General features: G+C 34.9%; 1 protein-coding gene across 5 annotated transcripts in view; it reads left to right on the forward strand.

The window, feature by feature from the left end:
* Positions 1–25,988, forward strand: part of LOC123681141 (polypyrimidine tract-binding protein 1) — a 592,501-nt gene that overhangs the window by 180,810 nt on the left and 385,703 nt on the right. Inside the window, exon 1 of one of the 5 annotated variants that reach the window (XM_045619363.1) lies at positions 8,916–10,055. The exons of 3 other annotated variants lie outside the window; for them this stretch is intronic. In XM_045619363.1, the coding sequence (XP_045475319.1) occupies positions 9,243–10,055 (813 nt within the window). In that variant the 5' untranslated portion in view covers positions 8,916–9,242. Of the gene's footprint in view, positions 1–8,915; positions 10,056–25,988 lie in introns of those variants that run through there. One more of the 5 variants, XM_045619364.1, reaches the window with a different exon arrangement.

Genomic DNA, 25,988 nt, shown 5'->3' on the forward strand with positions numbered 1-25,988 from the left:
CAGATAAAAATCGTAAATGACCATCTTGATTTTGATATTTACAGAAAACCAACTTTTTCCGATGTTCTCATTCATAATAGTAGTTCACACCCTTATAGAATTAAAATGTCTGCGTTTCATTCCCTTGTGCACAGACTTATTTCCACTCCTCTATCGGAGAATAACTTCAAAAAAGAAGTTGAGATGTTAAAGTTATTAACAAAGAACAACGGCTACTCTCCTGACATAATAGATAAATTAATATTGAAAAAACAACGTGAAAAACTTTTAACTTGTATCTATCCACCTCAACCTAAAGATCAAATGAAGAGATTTGTATATATTAATTATATTCCACAGATTAGCGACATAGTTTGTAATAGATTAAGAAAAAACAGAGTTGATATTGTGTGTACAAACAAGAAAAATTTGAGATCAATGTTTTCTGATGGTAGGGATAAGTTAAGTGATTCAAAAAAAAGTGGTGTATATAAGTTGTTCTGTGACGAATGTCCTGCTTTTTATGTTGGTCAAACCGGTCGTTCTCTCAAAGTTAGGGTTGAAGAACATAAAAAATCTATTTTACAAAATAAATCCACAACGGGGTTTTCAACTCATTGTATCTCTTGTAACCATTTTATAGATTTCAATAAAACCAAAATTTTACACGAAGGAGAGAAAAGTAAGCGATTAGATCTTTTAGAATGTTTAGAAATATCTTCAGCACATAAACAAAAATTGCCAATTGTGAACGATCAGCTGGAGTTCCGCTTATCTCCGGTGTTAACATCTGTTTTGTTTGATGTATAATTTGTACCGTTTATTATTCTGTTTAGTTTTGAGAATGGGGTAAAACCCGAAACATGCATGTCAACGTAATATAATATTTTATTAAATTTGTGAACGTATAGTCAAGTGTTTTTATTTTTTTATTTATTTATTAATAACGATGTTTCACCAAGTGTTGAGCGAGAGATCTATTTCTTTATATTTTATTGTTTTATCCCGCAACAACTCAGGTTCAACTGGGCGATATGTGTTGACGACTTTTCATGATGTGCAGAGGCGTAGAAAACACGCTTCCTATTCATTAAACACATTCACCATTGGATTTTCGCCAGGACTCGAAGATACCAGATAGACATTGTTTCAAACTGGACAACTTTGGCAATCGTTTGCTATAAATTTCGCTCTGTCCCGTATTGTCCAGTTATTAACGGCTTACATGTGTTCCTCCTAATGAAGCCGTTTATAAACCAGAGTATATAATTAGCTGATAACAACTTTATAATGACAATACAACATAACCCGATATAAATAAAAAAAATCAGAAAAAGCACCAATTACACGCTTTGAAAATTACTAATGACATCAGTTGCTATGAATTCATGAATGATACTTTTTATTTGTTGATCCTATCCTCTTTTTGATTTGTATTATAAGGGTGTTCAATCTAAAAAAGTCCAGTCCAAGTATTAGTTTTCCTGGAAAACGACGATACAGGTCAAGTTTTATTTGCTGATTGCAAATGTATAGATGTACGACCCTTCTCGAGGAATTGGCAACCTCAAGTGACACATAATATTGAAGGTTTTGCAATGATTTTTATGAATATGCGGAGTGTTGTATTTTTTTTCCGTTTAGATGTGAAAAACTCGTTGGAAGTGATTGAGTGCATTAAGTGGTCGAGTTTTACTGAATGGCGTTTTACTGAAAAACTCATACTTATGGATCTGACTAGACTATATTATGTAGTCCTGTCTGTATTATGAGTCGTTGAAAAAACATAATACTTAAATTATCTCCTTCATTTTGAGAGGGGACTATTCGGAGACTCCCATTTTTTGAATGAATTTTATATAGATGAGTGATCTACCTAACCCACATATCAGTCTAGTCTGCTGATATACATAGCTAGCAGATCTATTTAGCCAGCTATATCCATCTTGAATGTATATATAGCAATAACTACACTTCTTAACTGAATAATCTGAAGTTGATATTCTTCTTCCTAAATTCCAATGTCGATAGTCTTTTCAAATAAATATTTTAACAGGAAGCCATTTCCCAAAATTCGAACGTTTACAGTCAAACTTTGCTTCGATGGATTTTTTAATGAATTGCTGCATAACGACAAAATCAGGAGATGAAGAAATAACATAGCGTCTTATCTGTCGAAACCATGTCTTGTATGGATCAAGCGTTGAAAAATTTTGAATTCATTGACCAATGACATAATAACAAAGAATATTTCTGTCATTCGAGCTGTTTTACTAGTCAAAAGATGACAGCTGCACAGATAGCATGCTAAAATGAAACCTCTCGTTGAAAAACCGTGTAGTTCAGAAAAGATTTATGCTAGATAAAATACACTGAACGCTTATTCAAATCAATCACCGAAACATCTGGAGTTGAGTCATATTATAAATAACTGAGGCAACTTATACTCAATTTGTGTTCAATTTTCTATCCCGACTAGAAACCTTATAGCAACAATAGTGACGTCATTTATGGCAATCAGTATTGATAAATCCTACAGTCACTTATCATATTAACAATTCAAATTCAATCGTAAATCTTCTCATGAGTCTCTCTCGAGAGAGCAACATGCCTGCTTCATTGTCGATTAGTTACATATCAGTTAGCTACATGAATGAGGTAATTACAATACTTGATATCGATTTGGTAGGTACGTTCGTTCGCACAGGTAGGCATATTCGATATGATTATTGTTTATTGTCGTTATTCAAATTCTTTGGAATATGTTATCAGTATTGAATGGAATTGCTATGAAAAATATTCAACTAAATGTTTTGAATGCATTATACGGTGACTATTACTTTTGTTTGAAGAAATACTTTTATTTCCGATTGCACCTTTTGTGAAATGAATTTCCAACCTGAATGAGTTTTATTGCATACAATATCAATAGTCGCAGATCTATTCATCTTGAAAAAATGTTCACTTCTAATTCAAGTTGAAATAGTTGAATTTTTTTCTTCGCTTTTCTTTGTTCCTTTGTGAATAGTTTGGAGTTATTGGTGGTACAGCCTTAAGTCTCCTTCCTCAGATAAGATCATGGCTTATTAGCTAATATTCATTCAATGTTGGATATTACAGTATGATTTCATTATGAAATATTGAGACTAGTGTTAGTAGCTTATTTAGCAAGGATATTTTCTCAAATCATCGAAAATGCAGTCCTAATGTGTGGAATTGAATTATTCGGATAATCATACCTATATAAATTCTTTGCGCCTTCATTGTCACAGAACCGCAGGAATCTGATTTTACATTGGTCTAAATCTATCAACACGGATGCACTTTTGGAAGATCGTTCCTCGAACAGATTCTGTCTGGTAATCGGACTATGTTTCTGTTTCTTCACGTGATTTTCTTTTCATTTTATCAAAATGAATGTTTCCAAATATTTTGATGATTTCTTTGATTTGCCTCATCTTTGATTTATATTATCATAAGTAGGAATTAACTAGATTTGAGTAATCTCATTCCATTGAAATTTTTGTATGCGTGGAAAGTATACTGCCAGCCCCAGTACAAAACATTAAATGCGGCGTATTTCGATAACCATTTATTTTAGGAAAACCATTGTCTGAACAAAACATAAGAGTGCTTGAGTCAAAAATAATTTAAGCTTATTCCTTGAGTACTTACTGTCAATTCCTCTATAATTTTAATCATACTCACTCCTAGCCCACAATTTCCGAGAGTTATCGACCGATTGACTATTGACTCACCCTGTGTTTTAGTATTTGGTGTTGATAGCATCGTCTAAATCACACAAATTCAAGCAGAATATCGAAATAAAATAAGGAAAGTACTGACGTAAAGTCATGGGGAAGCACTCCATTTATGAACTCATAATACACTCTCAAATTATTGAACGCTCGTCATTCATAAGCCAATTGCGCACTTGTAGTGTATACAGTTATGTGGCCTCCAAAAGCGCAAGCGGCGCATGAATAAACGAGTGCTCAAAAAATTGATGCGAGGACTTTTCTTTTTTTTTGGTAAATTACTCTCATTTATAAGAGGCACCGTTTTCAAGTTATGAGCGCATATTTTTCATTTCTTCAATACATTATCCAGTAAAAAAGCTAGAATGAATTTTTTTTTCGCAAATTGAACGAGGAATTCCAAAATAATTCTAGTTTAGAATATCTCAGTGGCTTACCATTTTTCGTCAGTTTTCAAGAAAATCCACGTATCTCGGAATACGTCGCATTTGGGAACAAAAGTTATATAGCAATCTGTTATTATTTCATCACGCAGAATCACCCCCTGAAATTTGTGGCGCTAATTCACTAATACTAATGACAGTAAATGATAAACCAGTATCAAACCTTCCGTTCATTATTTTTTTTTAAGATTCGCATTCCGTTTCAAATTAAAACCAAAAATAAACCCTACATAAAACTTTCCCAGCATTTCCCATCTCAAAAACGAGAAATACTGAACACCTCACTACCATCCTCTCAAAAAAAAAAACCGGAGATTTCCCATTCCATAAACGTCACATCGTACGTCAACCTCCCCTCCCTTGTCCTCACTCACGCTGGAGAAAAATTCAAATTATAAAAATCCCCCCATTACCTCCAAGATCTCGTTTCTGAGGACCGCAGCAGCATCCACCTGAGAACCTACGAGATATAATTGCCGCGTGTTCGGCCCATTCTCCGCAGATTTGCACTCGAAATAATTCCCATCTCTAGGCCGGAAACAGATTGGGGAGACCCGGGGCGGCACGTGACACTCATCCACAATGTACACTTCGGCGGCCCTCCTCCTCCTTCTCCTCTGGGCCTTCTTGGAGCGCCGAATGGCAAAATGCTCGCGATCGCCCCGAAATTGAAAAGTATCCATTTTCCTGCCGGCTAATTGGAGGGGCTTTTTTTTTCTGGCAACTCCATTTGCATGCCGGCGAGGTCGGAGATCGATCAGGAGGTGGTGAGACATCGGATTGTACTTTGCGGCGAATCGGTTTGGAGAATAGGCTGTTTATTGAGTATGGTAATGCCAAGGTTGGGAGAAATATCCGGAAATTTGGATTTTTTTTTTCAATTAGAATATCATACCCATCCGGTTTTTACTCGCTCTAGTGTGAACATGCCTTTAGTAGTTCCATTGTATAGAAAAACGCATACACAACATTGCATTTCGTATCTGGAACCAAAATTCATTTATATATTGCCTATACTACTTCATTGAGAGATATGAGTACTAAAAGAAATGTTGAGAGATTAAAATTATTCTTAGTGGAGAATATCATAGTTTTTTGGACTTGTTTTAGATTAATTTCCGACATCCTCTGCCTCACCTGCTTCTTGATTTCTCTTGATTCCCATTTTTGTATGTTTTCATTTTTTTATGAATTTAATTTTTTTTTCTCGCAATTGAACTTGCCTAGTGAAATTTTTTTGTGAGTTCATATTATTAGGTACTCTTGGACGAAGTTACACAACACAAACTTGGCTTAGGTGTCTCGTCCAAATATTGACCTTTGTATGTATATTACTCTCCTGAATAAATTGATTCAAATTTAATTTGTTGATTGCTTTGAATGGGGACGAAGTGATCATTAATAATAAATACATAGGGGTACAACTTTGCTCCGCCGTTTTTTCCGAAATTCGAGGCTTTATTGTGAAAAACTGGTTCCACATTTATTATTCAAAGTATTGTCCATCGCTGGCCTCTACTTTCTCCCATCTTTCAGGAAGCGTTCGAATCCCGCCTTGAAAAAACTGGTCATCTTTTGAAGCGATCCACGAATCGATCCAATTTTTTTACTTCTTCATAAGACCGGAAGTGCTGGTCAGCCAGGCCGTCTATCATTCATCGAAACAAGTGATAGTCCGAGGGAGCAACGTCTGGAGAATACAGCGGGTGGGGTAGGACTTCCCATTTCAACGTTTCCAAGTATGTCTTGACCACTTTCGCAACATGGAGTCGAGCATTGTCATGCTGTAAAATCACTTTATCATGTCTCTCGTTGTATTGTGACCGTTTGTCTTTCAATGTTCTGCTCAAACGCATTAATTGCGTTCCATAACTATCGTCTGTAATTGTTTCAGTTACAACTCATAATACACTACGCCGAGCTGGTCCCACCAAATACTGAGCATGATCTTGGAACCGTGAATATTCGCATTGGCCGTAGACGTGGAAGCATGGCCGTGATATTCTCAAGATTTTCTGCGCTTGGGATTATCGTATTGAACCCATTTTTCGTCTCTAGTCACAATGCGATGCAGAAATCCCTTCCGTCTTTGCCTTGCAAGCAGCTGTTCACAAGCAAACAAACGCCGTTCTACATCTCTCGGCTTCAACTCGTACGGCACATAATTTCCTTGTTTCTGAATCATTCCCATGGCTTTCAGGCATTTTGAAATGGCTTGTTGCGTCACTTCCAATGATCCTGCCAATTCTTGTTGCGTTTGACACGAGTTTTAATCATGTAATGCCTCTAATTCTGCATTTTCGAAAACCTTCTCTCTTCTAACTCCATGCTAGTCTTCGACGTCAAAATCACCGTTTTTGAAGCGTTGAAGCCACTCTCGGCACTTTCTTCCACTTATAGTGGCCTCACCATAGGTATTTGTGAGCATTCGATGAACCTCAGCCGCAGAATTCTTCATATTAAAGCAGAAAATTAAAACCTTCCGCAAATGACGAGAATTTGGCTCGTAAGCTCACATGTTTAATCGATAATAACTATATTTGCAGACACAAATCGGTTAATGTTTCGATGTGTTATATTTACAAATAATTAAGCTTATTGTATGTAATATACGATCTTTTTATTTCGACTACCACTCACTTCTTCAGCCATTTATTGCAAAACAGCGGAAGCAAAGTATATAGGGTGTTTCATAATATAGGCGCAAGACTTCAGAACCTGATTATCAGCACGTCCAAAAATATGGAGAAAAGTTTTTAGTGGACTCTACTAAAAAAATGCCTGTAGGATGTTTTTGTTTCATGTTAATAGCACCAATAGTAAAGAAGTTATGGGAACTTTTCATTCCACGCCATATTCTCTTATAGCTTGAAAACAGCTTTTATTTATAAGGTTGCGAATTTCACCAAGTTGCTTCTGTCAAAAATCGAGCCCGAAAATGTCCCACTCATTTTTTTCCAGCTCAAAGGCATTCTGAGATCCCTTCACTAGACAACGAATTTGGGACATCCGATGCATTTCATCTCGTCACTATCGAAGACGTGTGTTACATTGTTCAAAGTCGAACAAGAGTTGAACTTCACTTCAATTAATAGTTATTTATAATACAAGTGCAGAAGGCATTGATATTCTTCCACGAGTTCAAAATTCAAAAACGAGCCACGAAGTGGCGAGTTTTGGAATGAACGAGTGGTAGAATGAGCCTTCTGTACGAGTATTATACATTATTTTCTCTAATTCATTGCATTTTCATTGAAATTAATGAAATATTTCCATAAATATAATTTAGTGATTTTTGCATTGAAAAATGTTGGTTGGCAGAACTGATTTCTTCAAGGCAATTTGATGAATTGACAGATAAAGCCGTAGCGGAAAGTTCGGAGTGCCAACATAGAATAATAAAATATAACCATGAAAACTGTGCGTTTCTGATATATTCTCGCACGATTTTGTTCTACAAGATGTGGAAGAATGAACGGAATAAACACAGAATTAGAGAAATAATATTTCGATTGAGACAATCAACATATTCAGATTTCAAACTGCTAGTATTTTTATACAATTTTTGAACATTCTGTTTAAACATAGAGGACACGGTCCATAATTCGAAGACTGCAGTTATGTTCATTTAATGTGGGAGGTCACTTGATGTGAAATGGAGGCTGAATTATTTTTGCGAACAGGTGATGACAAGATATAAAATGATGCTTAATTTCCATGTGCAATCGAAACCAGGTCCCAGGTTTTAAAATGCTGAATTTCAAACATCTATTACATTATTTACGAAAGTGTTTGATTATGCTACTTGTGCTTTTGGCACGGTTCTCAAGAAAAATCGGTACATGGCTTGAATTATTAATGATTTTCGGGTGAGGAGGCGAGAAAATTAGAGCACAAAACAGAATAATCCTTACATTCGAATTCGAAGCAGGAATCCATCGGAGAAAAATCAATCTGAAAATTTATTATTTACTTGTACCTATTGATGATTATATTCTTCAATAATCTTTGTCTGTTGAATAGAGCCATTGTCAGTTATATTATAATTCGCATAATACAATCACGAAAGAATTCTCCTCGCCTCAAGACAAATGATGTCACTAGTTATCCTTGATGTCTAAGATTTATCGATTACCCGATGTGAGATTAAATTTGAGAAATACGTCCTTTCATCACTTCAAGCATCATCCATTGGTTCATCAGTAGCACTCATTAAGCATTCAAATAAGACGCATTTATCTCTAGATGTATTTGTCCAACCTACTACTACTAATATGTTATAAGTACTCATCGTATTAGAAATATTTTGATATGCACTTATGAAAGTTCTATTGAGTTTTTTTTATTTTATGTGAATACCTACATATTTATGTATCTCTGAAAAATATCGAGTAGAATAGCGCATTAAAGTTTAAACCACGTGATTAACATGTATTTTAATTCCTCAGCGAATTCTTTATTCTCTGATTTCGAAAAAAAGTATTTCCGAAAAGAGCATTTCAGTGGATTTACTTGAATTGTTGAACACTTTTTCACTCCTAATAATAAAACAATATTGTATTTTTTTTTACCTAACCGTACCAACCTCTCATCTGAAGTGGATGTAATAAAATTCAAGTGACATTTCAATAGCTTCCAAGTTCATAGAAAAATAATTTGACACCAACAACTATAAACTACTGAGTGGGTAATAATCCCTTCTCCTTTTTGTTTCAGGTAAGATTTACAACCCAGCCATGACGTATTCGACATCAAACGCAAGCCGGTAAGTCAGCGCTCTGCCAGATTTACGACGTTTCTAATCTGGGGGCATGATTTGGAATGGGATTCCCATAAATTAGTTGGTAGGACTGGTAGGAACGGCACGAGCCAGCTTCACGTGCTATTAGTTGGCAGGCCTGGAATTCGGGAATCTGGATGTTTTCTGGTCGAGTCTACCAGTCCCTGAACTGAATGGATGGGTTCGGCGCAGATTAATTTTTGAGTCATTAAAAACGTCTTATATGATGTCATACTGATCTGACATAAGGCAGCCCATACACTGTAAACAGTAACCGCTGAGATGACCGACAAAATTGAAATGGTAATAAAGGAAATCAGAGAGGCAAAAAGGGAATTAAAATCGGTGATTGAAGCAGTGGAAGTGCGGCTCACCTTGAAGGATGAAGAAATTAATAATAGATTAGCCAAACTTGAAATAGTGAACCAACAACTGGAGGAAAAAGTGGAACGACTGGAGATAAAGAATAAAGAAAATAACATTGTTATATTTGGATTGAAGCATACAGGACAGAACATCTCAACGGATTTCATCACTGGCGAAATAAGGAGACTTGTTGGAGTAGAAGTACAACAATCAGACCTGAATAACTTTTACACTCTAGGCAATAAAGAATCCTGTCCGGTTAAAATAGAATTCGTTTCTTTCCTGAAGAAGTCTTCGATACTAGCGAATGCAAAAAAACTCAAAGGAACGAACATATCGATCTCGAATGATATGACCATCAAACAGCGAGGAGACCGCAAAATACTGAGAAAATATTTGTACCTGGCAAGAGAGGATAAAAATATAAACTGTTATATAAAAAATAACAAACTTCACGTGAACGGAATAATTTATAGTGTTGAGGACTTGGAACAAAACAAAAACGTCAAGGAAGTTGAAGAAAAATCCATCAGTGCTCCAGGAACTCCCTCTGCACGAAATCATACCAAGGAATTTCCAAAGGTACTTGAAAAAACACTGGTGTCAAAAACAAGGAATCAAAGACAACCATCCACCGCTTCCCCAGTTCCCCCGTCCACAGAAACAGTGAAGAAAACCCAAACGAAAAAAGACTCAGAAGACAAAACTAAGATTGAGACCCGCTCTAAGGTAACAAAAAATCCCATAAAAAACACTAATAATTCCTAAGTGAAACTATTTTTTTTGGGGATTTCATCTTATAGATTAATACCTTTTAATGTTCTTGTTTCTCTTTTTTGCACAATTACACAAAATTTTGTTCTTTGAATGTAATGCACCATAGAACCCAGTGAAGTATTAATCGTAAATTTGAAGATTATGGATCATTATATTCATGATTTTGTTGTTGGAGGGGTTGAAACTAATACATTAGAAACTACAGAGGAGTGCTCTAAGATCTTGGATGTGAATAAACATAACTCCAACTTTGAAGTAGTACACAACAGCATACGAAGCATAAACAAAAATCTAGACGAATTCAAGCTATTTTTATCAAATCTGAGTTCCGGTATTGATCTGATAATTTTGACTGAAACCTGGCAGATACCAGACACCACCTTGCATCAAATTGATGTATATGAGTTAATTTATAATGATAGTAAATACAACCAAAACGACGATATATATATAAAAGACAATTATGACTATTCATACAAAATTATACTACTGTACGATAATATAAACATATTGTCGATGAAAGTACATCTAAGTAAAAATCGTAGTGCTATAATTTCTGCTTTGTATAGATCACGCGATACAAATCCGAGAAAATTCAAATTTACAAAACTACCTCGAGACACATGATACAAATTCAGAAGATTTGTACATTTTCATTGGAGATCTGAACATCAATATCTTGAAATTCGATCCCATCACAATAGAACACACAAGCCTTCTAAACGAATTCGGCTATACCTCAACTATCAATAATCCAACAAGACAAAGGGCGTTCTTAGATCATATATTCATAAAGGCCAAGGATAATATTGCTGAGAGCATACTACCAATCGTATTGCAGACAAATATAACAGACCACTCAACTACTATCTTACAAGTTATATTTAAGACGAAAAAACCAACTGAAGGGGACAACATACACTATGTCGAAACAGTGAACATAAGAAGACTAAATAAAAAATTAGCGAACACCCCTTGGACCACAGTATACAACCAAAATACTAAAAATCTTATCAACAGATTTAAAGAGTCTCTCATTATCCCACTATACAAAAAGGAGAACCAACCACAACTACAAATTACCACCCTATTTCGCTTATAACACACATTTCTAAAATTTTTGAAAAAGCTTTAAAAAATAGTTTGGATTTTTTCCTGAGGAAGTATAATGTAATTTCTGATCATAAATTCGGTTTTAGAGAAAAGAAATCTACCGAGGATGCGATATTAACATTGACATCGAGAATAACCACAGCCCTAAATGATAGTAAACCATGTCTTTGCATTTTTATAGATATTTCCAAAGCATTCGACACGGTTCACCATAATCTGCTTTTGAAATCACTTGAAAGTATAGGTGTGAGAGGACAAAGTCATAAGCTATTTGAAAATTACTTATCAAGTAGATGTCAGCGGATAAACTCAACGAAGTCGTCGGCGAAACAAGAAGGATTGAATTCGGAATAATAATAATAATAAGTTTATTTCGGTAAATAAACAAAATACATCACTGAATACCACAAGATACAGTCTTAGGGCCGATTATTTTCAATATTTATGTGAATTATATTCTCTTGAAAGTGATGGATTCATTCTTGGTTTTGCTGATGATACGGCGATACTATATACTGCTGATACTGGGAAGCACTAAAATAAAAATCACAAAACGATTTTGGAAAAATAAAATCCTTTTTAAATAGCAAATTACTCACAGTGAACATGGAAAAAACGAACTACGTGCCTTTTAGCTGTAACAGGGCTGGATTGCCGATCTTCGATAACTTAACTATAAATATGGATGACACGCCCTATCAAATTTCACCACTTAATCAAATTAAATATCTGGGAGTCATTGATTCACACTTAAGGTGGGACTGTCACATTAAATATATCATTAAAAAACTGCAAACTATCTTATACAGATTCAAATGCCTTAAAAACATTTTACCCACCCACCACCTAAAAATACTATACTACGCACTAGTGGAAAGCCATCTCCGCTATGGAATACCAGGATGGGGAGCTACATACACCTCCTGGAAATATGTCAGAAGCGTTTTCTCAAGCTTATTTTTTCTAAGGATCGACTATACAACTCTGATCAACTATACCTAGAAACTAAAATTATGGACACCAGACAATTATACTTTTTTCACGCACTCATAAAATACCAAACCACAAAACAAACTCCACTGGTAGCTAATCATTCATACTATACACGAAATCGAAATCAACACCTAGTTCCATATATGATGAAAACAAAAACACAACGTTCCTTGAGTTACTCGGTACCAAAATTTTATAATAGTTTAACTGAACAAATGAAAACATCAATATATCCACCGCAATTCAAGAATGCATTGAAGAGATTCATTCTTGAGAATCCAAGACAACTAATTTATCGCCATTTTGATGCTTACGTGAGCTGAACAAATCCTACTCATACTGTGCTTCTTGCATAAGCAGGGAGAAACTTATTATGGTTCTTCATATTGTGTATTTATTTTATTTCTGTTCTATTGTTTATTATTTGTGCGTGTGTTTTCGTCATTTCTATTTTTAGGTACTATTCATAAGTATGCTTTTGTGTAATGATTTTTATTGACTTTTTATATTTATGCGAAACAAGTGAAAGAACACTTATCGCTCGTCAACCTTGTTCATTCATTTTATTTTATTGTGAAACATTATTTTTTTTTGTATATGTTGAATAAAGGTTATTATTATTATTATAACTAGCTGGGATCAAAAAAAAAAATCGTTATTATATGAATTATAGTGTGTGAAAACCAAAAACAATCTACAGCTAGCCATATTTTGAAGGTTGATAGTTAATAAATATAAGTTCAACGTTTCATTTTGAATCTGTTTTTCCCTATCCTTACCGTTAACCTCTCAAATTATTAATCATATCATCTTCCGAATTGAATATGATTTTTTTTTAAACATTTTGGAATAAAAAAAAACTGGAGATCCTACTTTAAATAAGATTTATAGTAACATTAGTAACGATATCGATCGTTAATTGATGGAAAATTTACCTGGTTATGGATGTCATCTTAAATTGATTTTGACTGACATGAAGTATAATAGTTAGAAGTTTTCATTGCTTCACTTTTCTCTCCGGCAAGCGGAAAAGTAATTCATCGTTGACATAGCAACACTTTTTCCTCCGGCCGAGGAGAAGTAGAACTTTTCTATAATCTTGTCAGCCAAAAGATGATGTACGTTTGAAAAAAAAAGTTTGTAAGAGTTTTCCGTATTGAAGTTATCCTATGGAATGTCAAAAAGGTTTGTCAATATTATACTGGGGCTTGTTGCACCTTAAAACTTTTCACTTCGTTGCATTTCAATTACGTGCAGGTACGTTGCTCTGAAAATATTTTCAATTGTAAGGTGCTAAGTGAAAAGCCAAGAAAAGTTACAGAATATAGGGTTTCTCAATAACCTTGATAAAATCCAGGAAATTGGTTCTCTTACACTTCCTTATACCAAATCAATACCATATTTTATGCGTGAATTTCTTCAATGTAATGGTACTTTTGTATCGTGTAGAAAAAATCACTTCTACCATACCAGTCGATTAACTGATTAATGTCGTTCATGAATTCTTCTTAAATTTCAAATCACCAAAACAATTTAACCATTTTTATACGTTGTTAAAGCGTGTATCTTTTCATTATTAAATGACACACCCTACAGAACACGAATAACATAAGAAATGCCAAAAAATAATAGACAGTGTTGCCATTATAACCATTTCAAAATGAATAATTCCAATTGGAAAACCCGTCAGTTTGGTGCAATAGGGCCAAGATCTGAAATTTATCTACGAAATGTATAATAAAAATAAAGTGTGATACACCTGAATCAGAGCCTTTGAAGCACATGCAACGCAAACTCGTTTCCTGTACTTCAAAGGTTCACTCGTACGAAGTATCATACGTCAAGCGAAAACTTTTCAAATATGTCTCCAGCCCGAATACGAAAAATACGCTAATTGAAAGACAACAAGAGCGGCAGTTATTTTCTGTCTTTATTTGCACAAATATTGGCAATTTAAACAACGAACCCTCATAAATATTACCTTCATTCTTAATTCAGTTTTGTGTATTCAGCACTATTCATTTACACAGTTCTTTTGAGACTGATAATTTCATTCCAACGCTCTTTTTGTTGACCTTATAGACAGTATGATTTGTATAAGTTACGGGGTGAATCTGCATCAGAATTTGTTGACAGTTTGCTTCTGTTTGTGAATGGTTTTGTTCCGAGATATAGGGTTTTCAATTTACTAATCATTAAACAAAAAATAATCAATGTTTAAATTTTTAATCAATGTCTAGGCAAACTGCAACTGACCAATAGGGTTATCAAGATTCTAACTATTTACATATTCCCCTCAATTCTTTGAAAGGAAAAAAATTGTATTCTACCGAACTGAACTTTTTGAATTATACGTTCAATTTGTAATAGAAAAAGCTTTCATGCCTTTGTTCCGTATGGGGTGCCATTTTTATGCAGAAACAAAATGAAACATCTCAATTTCAATACATTAACAAGAAGTATCTAATAAAAAATAATTTATTAAAGGAATAAAAAATACGAGTTGAGAATTTTTGATCTTTTTCCATGAAAAAAAGGCATTTCAGATTTTTTTCTAAAAATTAAACGGGGAATTCAAATATGATTTTTAGTTTGAATTATATCAGAGAAGTGATTTTTCAATAGAGATTATTGCCCTATAATGAACATAAAATTTTCAACTTCACGTCCCATAAATGTCAAATGACTCCTTGAAACCGACCAATTTTCATCTGAATGTCCCTAAAAGTTTCAGAGCAATAAAGAGCCAGTTGAAAAAACTTTCAGTACCCGGTATCACGGAATATGAAACATTTGCTAACAAGAATAATATATTATTAGGTGTACAACTTTGCCTCCACCGTTTTGCAATATAGGGCTGTAGCAGTGAGTGGTAGTCGAAATAAGTAGACCGTAGATGTCACTAAGCTTAGGTATTTGTAAACATAATGCCATCAAAATATTTGTCGATTTGTCTACATCATAAAGTTATTCTCTATTAAACATGTCAGCTTACGAGCCAAATTCTTGTCATTTGCGGGAGGTTTTAATTTTTTGCTTATAAAGAAATCTGCGGCTGAGGATCATCGAATGCTCTCAGATACCTAAGGTTATGCCGCTATTAGTGAAAGAACGTACCGAGAGTGGTTTCAACGCTCCAAGAACGGTGATTTTGAAGTCGAAGACCAACATGGCGGTGGAAGAGAGAAGAATGCAGAATTGGAATAACATGCATTTTGAGGATCATTGGAGATGACGCAATAAACTATTTCAAAACGTCTGAAAGCCATGGAAATTATTCAGAAACAAGGAACAGTTGAAGCAGAGAGATGTTGAACGGCGTATGTTTGCTTGTGAACAGCTGCTTGCAAGGCAAAGACGAAAGGGGTTTCTGCATCGATTTGTGACTGGAGACGAAAAATGGGATCATTGCGATAATCCCAATCGAAGAAAATCTTGGGAATATCCCGGCCATGCTTCCATGTCGACGGACAGACCGAATATTTACGGTTCCAAGGTCATGCTCAGTATTAGGGGGTACCACCTTGGCATAGTGTATAATGAGTTGTTGAAACCTACTGAAACAATCACAGGCGATCGTTATCGAACGCAATGAATGCGTCTGTGCCGAACATTGAAAGACCAACGGCCGCAATACAACGAGAGACATGATAATGTGATTTTACAACATGACAATGTTTGAACCCATGTTGCGAAAGTGGTCAGACATACTGGGAAACGTTGAAATGGGAAGTCCTACCCCACCCGCCTTATTATCCAGTCTTTGCTCCCTCGGAATATCACTTGCTTCAATCAAAGGCACACTGCCTGGCGGACTAGCACTTCCGGTCTTAAGAAAAACAAAAAATCATATCGATTCGTGGATCGCTTCAAAAGATGACCAGATTTTTCAACGTGGGATTTACACGCTGCCGAAAGATAGGAGAATGTAGAGAATGATGGACAATACTTTGAATCATAAATGTATAACCAGCTTTTACAATAAAGCTTCGTATTTCGGAAAAAACGGCATAAGCAAAGTTGTACGCCTATGTAGCAAACTGTCATCATTTTTTCATTCAGAATCAGTTATTCACAACCTGCCTGTATGAGGAATATGATAAGAATACGTACTGGATTTGAATAGTTATTTATAATACAAGTTCAGAAGGCATTGATATTAGAATGAGCCTTCTGTACGAGTATTATACATTATTTTCTCTAATTCATTGCATTTTCATTGGAATTAATGAAATATTTCCATAAATATAATTTAGTGATTTTCGCATCGAAAAATGTTGGTTGGCAGAACTGATTTCTTTAAGGCAATTTGATGAATTGACAGATAAAGCCGTAGCGGAAATTTCGGAGTGCCAACATAGAATAATAAAATATAACCATGAAAACTGTGCGTTTCTGACATATTCTCGCACGATTTTGTTCTACAAGATGTGGAAGAATGAACGGAATAACCACAGAATTAGAGAAAGTCATTTCTATATGGTTTTCTGTAACGAACCGTTGTAAAAATTGTTGAAATTCCCGTCGGATGTAGTTACACAGGTAGGTATGAACAAAAAACCAACAACATTTGGTTTTCGATATCTATCTATACTAGTGTTCAAGAAATTGTTGTAATTCCTCAAGATAAAGGATTCTGACATTCCAAGGAATATTGTTTTTTCATTATCACATCTCAACATCTCAATCAAAATTCACTGGAAAATCGTCTCCACTCGTCACTATTTCGGGAACGCTACAGCCATAAATCTCGGTTGTTACTGCGGCCAATTTCGAAAACTACGGATGAAATTAAATCAACGAAATATCCCACATATGCCGAAAAAATTTCTATTGATTTATGAAGGAAATTCCTCGTTTCCAATGTATGGCCGTCTGATTGATTTTATCACCAGTAATAAAGAATTATATGGCTGTATCTGGTTAATAAAAATGCCTACAGCTCGGGCGGTCCTGACAGACGGGAGAGACGTTTGGAACCGTACCAAAAACACTGCAAATTTTACACCACGGTTTATTATTTTCTCGTAGAATATCGGGAATAATTGAAAGAAGAGGTTAACAGAATGAAAATCTTCCGCCAATGGATGTGAAAATTTTACGATATTGATTCGAGTTTTTTCGAAATTGTCATGAAATTTTTATTGTCGTTTTCAAAATTTTGAATTCTTTCCATTTCGAAATTACCAAAATGGATTATGTATCTTTATCATTGAAAATAAAGAAAAACGATATGTACTATACATTATACAAGGTATCTCAAAAGGAAATTTTGAATGAGAGGAATACTTGGCTCATCTTCAAAAACCTTGAATGTTGATTAATGTCTTTACGGTATAGTCGTGGCATTACCATTTTTGTAAAATAGCGTACGCACATCACGCGATCCGGTCCCGAGAAACGCTCCATAGATACTAAATTCCCAAGAGCCAAGCTACCGATTAATACCTACTTACCTATATGTTATTCGGTTGAAAATTTTCCAAAATATATTGCTATTAGCCCCACTGTTCGAATAATGTATTTTATATTGCTAGCAATGTTTATGTTAGAGCTAATTTTTATACATGAATCAATGTTTTAGCCTCGAAAAAGATCAAAACTTCGGATCGAAATGTAGACAATTCAAGAAAAATTATTCCCATTATTCAATTTCATGTTTCGAGCTAAAATGATCAATGCCATGTAACATCTGAATTTTTTGCGAAATTTCATGCGAATAGCTCTCATAATTTCCGAGAAATTCTTTTTATTCGAATATCGCATTCTACAAATTCCAAAATGTAATCTGTGAAAATTTCAGGGGGTAAAAAAATTTTTTTCCATGAACGATTCCAATAGGAAATAATGAAGTAAAGTACGATCAGTTCCGTCAGATCTGCTGAATATTTTGTGGGATACTGTCGGGATGAAGTTTCGGGAAGTTCTAGTAGTTGGAAAAAACATAATTGGCTGGATGTATTGTTGGGAGTGTTCCAGCTTGTCTGTTCGGTAGGAGAATAAGGAAGTTGCATCTGAGATGTGGGCGATGTATCGTCTTGTAATGGTTATTTTAGGTGATTGATGGAAACGTTTCTCTATATTATCTCTCTATATTCATTGTTGGCTGAACAATAGCTTGTTTGGCCTCAATTATAAAAAAAAAATATATTTATGAAATTCAGTGCCACATCAGCCAAATGTAAGTGAAATCAGACTCCATAATAAAAACTGTTCGGATAAAAATATATGTAGTTTCCTTAGGAAGACAACAATTAGTTGCCTTATGATAAAAAAGATTGACGAAATAAAGAATCTTGGGGTTGTGTTGGATAATCACCTGAAATGGGAGGAATATGTTGCTTTCTTGAATAAAAAGACTAGAAATATATTCTATAAATTTTATCAACTCCGTGAAGTTTTGAACTATAAGTTGCTGAAGACATCGAAATCCTAAAAACATTGAGATCATAATAAAACAATTTTTATTGGCGCACCAGAGCTTTTTTAATGAACTGTTCTAAAAAAAATCATTTAACATGCTTTCATTCTGGATTTCTTCTTCGGTTCGCTCCCGCCGCACAGTGGGGCTGTTGCCTTCATCTCATAGCCTATGAATTCAAGTATTAATTAATACTTATATATATATATTAATAGATCATTGGCAGACAACATACATTTCTTTCTCTAATTCTGTGGTTATTCCGTTCATTCTTCCACATCTTGTAGAACAAAATCGTGCGAGAATATATCAGAAACGCACAGTTTTCATGGTTATATTTTATTATTATATGTTGGTACTACGAACATTCCGCCACGGCTTTATCAGTCAATTCATCAATTTGCCTTAAAGAAATCAGTTCTGCCAACCAACATTTTTCAATGCAAAAATCACTTAATGATATTTATGGAAATATTTCATAAATTTCGATAAAAATGAAATGAATTATAGAAAATAATGTATAATACTCGTACAGAAGACTCATTCTACCACTCGTTCCTTCAAAAACTCGCCACTTCGTGGCTCGTTTTTGAATTTTGAACTCGTGGAAGAATATCAATGCCTTCTGCACTTGTATTATAAATAACTATTATGTACTTTATGTCGATTCCTTTTCTGCAATTCATGCTCATGAAGTTTTGTTCATTTTAAAATTTATTAAAGTTGTGATCATTGTAATGAAATTTTGTATGATTTTTTGTTACCTACTTCTGAATAAACTTTCTTTCTTCGTCTTCTAAATATTATTGTCATATATTTATGTTGTTTGCAGGAGTGTGGTATATTTATATTGTTTCCTTAATGATCCTAAATAATACGTCTGCCCACTAAAAGAATCATCCTTCAGATGCAATTCTATCCCGTGTAAGCTGACGACAGAACTCCCAATTTTTCCTTCCAGGAATCGGCCAATCTTCTTACGTTGTGTGTTTCGTCCATGATAAACCCCTGCAGCTGCTCCCTCCTTCTCAACAGAACAATCGATATGTAATATCTCCCCACACTCTGAGTAATATACGAAGATCAATTTGGGACAGGAGATGAAAAAAAGAAAACATGTATCGTTCTCCCTGCGCTTCTTCGGCCTGGAAAAAATGAAAACGAATTTCCCCCCTTATACAACCGATACCTGAACATCAACATTTATTATTTACAAAGGACGGGAAACTTATTTATATTCCACTCATTCAATAAAAAACGCCTTGAGACGAGAAAAACGAAAATTACCGCGTAAGCGGGCAGATCTTCCTGATGGAATTACGAATTTTTTCATTTTTATAGTTGAGATTTAAAAATAGGACCTGTCAGTTGATATAAATGAGACCTTTTAAGGAGATCGTGGGCCCGTTCTTGATCGTTTTTTCTTCTAGGAACGGGGCAGTTTAGTTTTTCCCAAATATAGCTAAGACGTTAAGGGAAAGCGAAGTATTCCATGAAGCAGCGAGACGAAATGTAGACATTTATCTCTTTTCGGCTTCATTCGCTCCAAGCAGATCAATTCGAAGAATTGAGTATAAACTTTCAGAACTCTTAGATAGCTGATAGTATAGTGTATGTGTAATGTGTAAACTTTAACTCTTGTATCATATACTATTTTTGAGTGCTCGTTCCCTAAAGAGATTGCTTTATCATTGTGGTATAATTTGAAATAAGAAAGATTCTGCAGATTTTCATTTACAAAATTCGCCAAGATGTGTTTTTTACTCAGTATACAGGTTGTCTTCAAATTAGACGTGAACCTTGAAAGAAGTGTTAGTATCAATCATTTGCTGTCGATTGAGGCTTATTTTCTGGTTGATCAACAGTTTTCCCGATATTTGAGATCTTGTGTTTTTTTAATTTCTTATACTTTACTTCATTTTTCATCAATTTTTTCTACGTTGGCCAAATTTGATTTGAATTTTGAAATATTTTCATCAGAAAAAGATATAATATTTATGAAAAAAGCAAAATTATGCTGTATTAAAAGTTGAATAAGAATTGGTATTGATATGAATATCTATTAGTTATATTGTAAATTTTAAGAATTGGGCTAGGTTCTAGTCACTCAAATAATTTTAGAATATTCAAATGTTGAATTATATATAATTTTTTTGAACAAACAACAATAACCTAACTACTTATCTATCTCTTTCTTTTAATACTTGTTATTCAATAATTAAGTTGAATCTTCCTTTAAAATCTCCAATACATTGATGATCCAAACTTCTCGTTCCTTGTTCTCCCTTCTATCAAACATATACTATTTTTCAGATTCCAGTTTCTAATTATATCAGTATTTATTCAATATCTCAAATTCATATCAATTCTACAAATCTGCCTTTATATGATTTCACTTATTGACTTCTTCTTCCCATTTTCTATCCTGACGTCTCTCCCCTCATGTTTCTCGGCAATCGTCGATCGTAAACTTTCTTTCAGCATTATTATTCCAGCTCTGTGTCCTGTTCTATGGCTTATCTATCAAAAAGGCTGAAGTGTAGAATTGAAATAATTTGGTGCCCCACGTGGGGCGCCAATTGATATGAATATCTATCAGTTACTTTGAAAAGTTTCAGTATTGGGCTGGGTTCTAGTCACTTAAAATAATTATTGAATATTCAAATTTTGAATTATGTATATATTTCTTGAAACAAAAACAAGAATAACTTAAACTTAACTAATTAATTATTTATCTCATCAAGGAATACTATGAGTTATTTTCCAGTCGTCACTTTCTACACACGAACTAATCAATTCTTTTATTTTTTGGCGACCAGCCTAATTGAAAATACAATATTTTCTCCAATCCCATAAATTATCTCGACGATAATTCGTCAAGGTTCGACAAAAATACAACAATTCACACCCGAAGTGACGTGATTGAAGTGACGCTCGACATCATTATTTAGACAACCATTTGTCGAGTCAACAGACGCTCCCTAGATGTGAGTTTCAACGCGGTTTCTATTTACTCTTCGCAATGGTTAGTTAATGTATGCTAATGTATTGTGCTGCCCGAAGAGCGATATGCACGGTTAAACCCTGATTGACTTTGGTTGTCGTTGGGAGGCCAAGGAAACTCTGTGGATAAACACTGTGTTCCGGATCACATTTTCATTGAATTATTCGTTTGGTTTTGAGTTGATTTATCACTGGATCATGAGATTTTCGTTTATTAGTCATGTGTATTTTGGAGGTAGAAGTGGGGTTCAATGATCTACTTCATTGCAACAGTCTATGTGATAAAATGCAGAACAATCTGTTCGCTCCAATAGTAATCATATCCCATTATATGATCGGCAGCTATAACCTGAAAAACACGTCAATTTATATTAGCAAATTGACATAGAGTGTCAAAGTCTCATATGATGTTTGAAAATAACCTATCGTGAAATTTGACGTCAAAAAATATGACCGGACCTTTTCTATCTCCTCTTTTTCGTATATTTTGAGGATTTATGTTATTTTTTTACTGATCTACTAAGTTTAATCCACCCTCGTAGAATTTTATGTTGATCGCATAATCCGAACCATAGGAAATTCAAGAATTATATCGAAGAAAAAATCATTTATTTATAATGAGATGAAGCCTTGAGGCCTAATAGTTGTTGATATGAAACTCTAAGCAAAAACTCTATCTCTCGGCTCCTCATATAGGCGTAGTGATTAGTTCATGTATTTGTTTACAAAATAAACTGACATATTTACGGCTTCTTCTTCATCTAAACATAATTCTTTCATCCTTTCTTTTCAGGCATATATCTTTTGTTTTTGTTGAAGGCATCGGCTGCTACGGTCATTATCCTCGTGAAGAGATATGAAGATTCTAATCAAAAAGACAATATATGGACAAAAAGACAATATATGGATCACCGAATTGCGACACTGAACCTGAATTGGACTATTCACACTGGATTGAGAAAAGACCGAAAATGGAATGATACTCTGCATCTACTTACCTACACATTAAGGCTAATGTAAAATTTTGTAATATTTGTGATTTTACTCACAGAAAACCATTTTACTTGGTTTTCTCCATTTTTTGAATATTCATTAGTCCCTCATATGTATGTTTATGTATATGTAAACTTTGACGATGAATATATATCGGCAAACAAATTCACAAACACAGTGCATGAGGAAAAAATAACTAGAATTAAGGAATAAAGAGTGTATAAATAAAATGACTAGAATAGAAGGTGTATAAATATGATAAAAATATATTATAGCATATATCATAATTAAATCTGAAAAAAAAATAAAAGAACCAGAAAGGAGTAATAAATGATATATAATTAGTTCTATTATATACCACATTCAATAATAAATTGAAATCACTACAATAAATTGAAGGATAAGAAAGAATCATATCGAAATTTAAAGGCCCTAGAGTATAAGGTACCTAGGGGTTCGAAAGTAATAAAAATACTCTATCAACTCCACCTTTTGGGACCAATTCAACACTTTTTTACTAATGATTGTTCAACATAACAAGCCAGACCATCAACAGAACTCAATGGACTATCTATCACTACATAACCTGAATCTTCTTTCACGTAGTTGTTCTTCAGTTGCCATGCAGGTTTCTTGAAAAGGGATCACCACCGCGTCACTATACAGGGTGTATAGTCAAAAATGATTCTTCCGATGTCCTCTACACGAATATATATGTTTGTCCAGTTTATGATGAAACTCCCTGTATATGGCCAATGTCGACAAAATAGATCACTCATGTTTATAAATCCCTTCAATATTCAAGAAAATAATACCAAATCTGCTCCAAAATCAGGAGGGTTTCTTTAACCAGGATCAATTCTCCAAGCGATGATTTTTAGAATCTTCAGGTGAACCAGAATCGCTACAGGCCTTTTATATTGGGGAATCATCTCCCATTCCCATAGATTAATACTGAATGTATTCCATTAAAAAAACGTTACAAAAATACAAAGTGAATATGACTTTACTATGTGAATGAAAAATTGATAATGATGACTATAATCTTTTAAGTACTGAAGCTCGTGTAGAGCAGTAGTTGTTTTAGCAGAGTAAATTGCGCGTCCATCTAGATTCTAGACAGTATATCTACCAGTTACACCAAAATTCCATTACATTTTGTTTTCGCTGAAACAAAAGAAGTTTAGATACCGTAATTGCTTGTTAGTCGATATTAAACCACCGCATATGAGTGAATTGAAAAACAAACCATTACAAACCGACGAAATCGGACTCGTTAATGAAAAAATTCCTTCGAGATCCATCCCCAACCATTGCAACGTTGCCAGCGCGGTACCCCGCTGCAATTTATTAAGTAACGAATGTCGATTTTGCATCGTGTAGGCGGGTTGCCGCGCATTCCTAGTAATTTACCGACCGCCCTTTGATCTGCGTTAATTAAAATACGAGATAATTATGTCCGCTTCGATTGTTTTAATTAGGTCCACTTGACCGGCCCTCTATAGGTGCGTTCCCTTTCGGACGATAACGCGCGCGCTGTCATTCTGTAGGACGGACTGTTTGCAACTCTATGGTCATCCGATATCCAATTTTCCCCTCTTGTGCCGATGCGAACATTATGTACTTCTCTGTGCCCGCCGAGTGTTTGTTCAAAACTTATGACGTTGATTGGATTCTTTGATGGCGGACGCGTCAGAATCGAAGGGTGATTAGCGGGGATGCGGGTATGGGGGCGCTGTATTCGGTGTTGGTTGATTAAAACAAAGCCCGAATAAAATTCGGTGTTCGGTGCGGCTCATCCTTGCGTAATCTTATTTGTTGTGAGCTCACGGTACCCGTTATCTTGTCTATACAGAAAAAGTATTTTCTGAAACAGGAGCGTGCCGTAATACTTTCAGCCACGATTTTCCAATTTTAGAGGAATTTTTTGTGCCGTTCATAATTCTACAAGTGCATAAAAATAGGCGATGTTTTCACATGATAGCGTGTTATCTGAAAATTGATTGCATGAACTTATTTTCTTATGTTCAAACATTGTTTAGGCCAAGTTCCCGAAAGCTGTAATTTTGTGATTGAAATTGACGATGAATGTTGGCAAAAAAGCTCGAATTCGAAATTTGCAAATAACCTAATGGAATTTTCATGAGACAACACGCTCCAATCTCAAATTACATAGGAGTACAACTTTGCTTCCGCCGTTTTTTCTCCGAAATCTGAGGCTTTATTGTAACAAACTGGTTATACATTTATGATTCCACGTATTGTCCATTGGTCACTAATTTCTCCCATCTTTCGGGCAGCGTAAGAATCCTGCAATGAAAACTAGTCATCTTTTGAAACGATCCAATTTTTAGCTTCTACATAAAACCGGAAGTGTTGGTCAGTCAGGCTATGTGCCATAAATGAACACAAGTGATAGTCCGAGGGGAAAACGTCTGGAGAATACGGAGGGTGGGGTAAGAATTTTCATTTTAACATTTAGAAGTACGTCTTGACCACTTTCGGAATATGGGGTCGAGTATTGTTATGCCATAAAATCACTTTCACAGGCGCTTGTTGTATTGAGACCGTTTGTCTTTCAATGCTTGGCTCAAACGCTTTGATTGCGTTCGATAACGATCGCTTGTGATTGTTTCAGTCGGTTTCAACAATTCATAATGCACTACGCCGAGCCAGTCCCACCAAATATTGAGCATGACCTTGAAACTGTGAATATTTGGTTTGGTCATCGACGTGGAAGCATGGCCGGGTAATCCCCATGATTTTTTGGGCTTGGGATGATCGTAATGAGCCCTTCTTTCATCTTCAGTTACAATGTGACGCAGAAATCCCTTCCGTCTTTGCCTTGCAAGCAGGTGTTCACAAACAAACAAACGCCGTTCAACAACTCTCGGCTTCAACTCGTACGGCACCGAATTTTCCTATTTATGAATAATTCCCATGACTTTCGGGCGTTTTGAAATGGCTTGTTACGTCACTCGCAATGATCCTGTCAATTCTTGTTGCGTTTGACACGAGCCTCGATCAAGTAATGCCTCTAATTCTGCATTTTCGAAAATCTTCTCTCTTCCACCGCCATGGTGGTCATCGACGTCAAAATCACCGTACTTGAAGCGTTGAAACCTCTCTCGGCACGTCCTTTCACTGATAGCAGCCTCACTATAGGTATTTGAGAGCATTCGATGAGTCTCAGCCGCAGATTGCTCTATATTCAAGCAGAAAATTAAAATCTCCCATAAAGGAGAATATAGCTCATATAAGTTGACATGTTCAATCGGGAATTACTTCATGATGCTTTTCACATATTGAAAAACCATTCAGTTCATATTTTTGCCAGGACGCTTATGGACGTCTCTATATCC

Source organism: Harmonia axyridis, chromosome 5 (assembly GCF_914767665.1).
Source record: "Harmonia axyridis chromosome 5, icHarAxyr1.1, whole genome shotgun sequence".
NCBI lineage: Eukaryota > Metazoa > Arthropoda > Insecta > Coleoptera > Coccinellidae > Harmonia > Harmonia axyridis.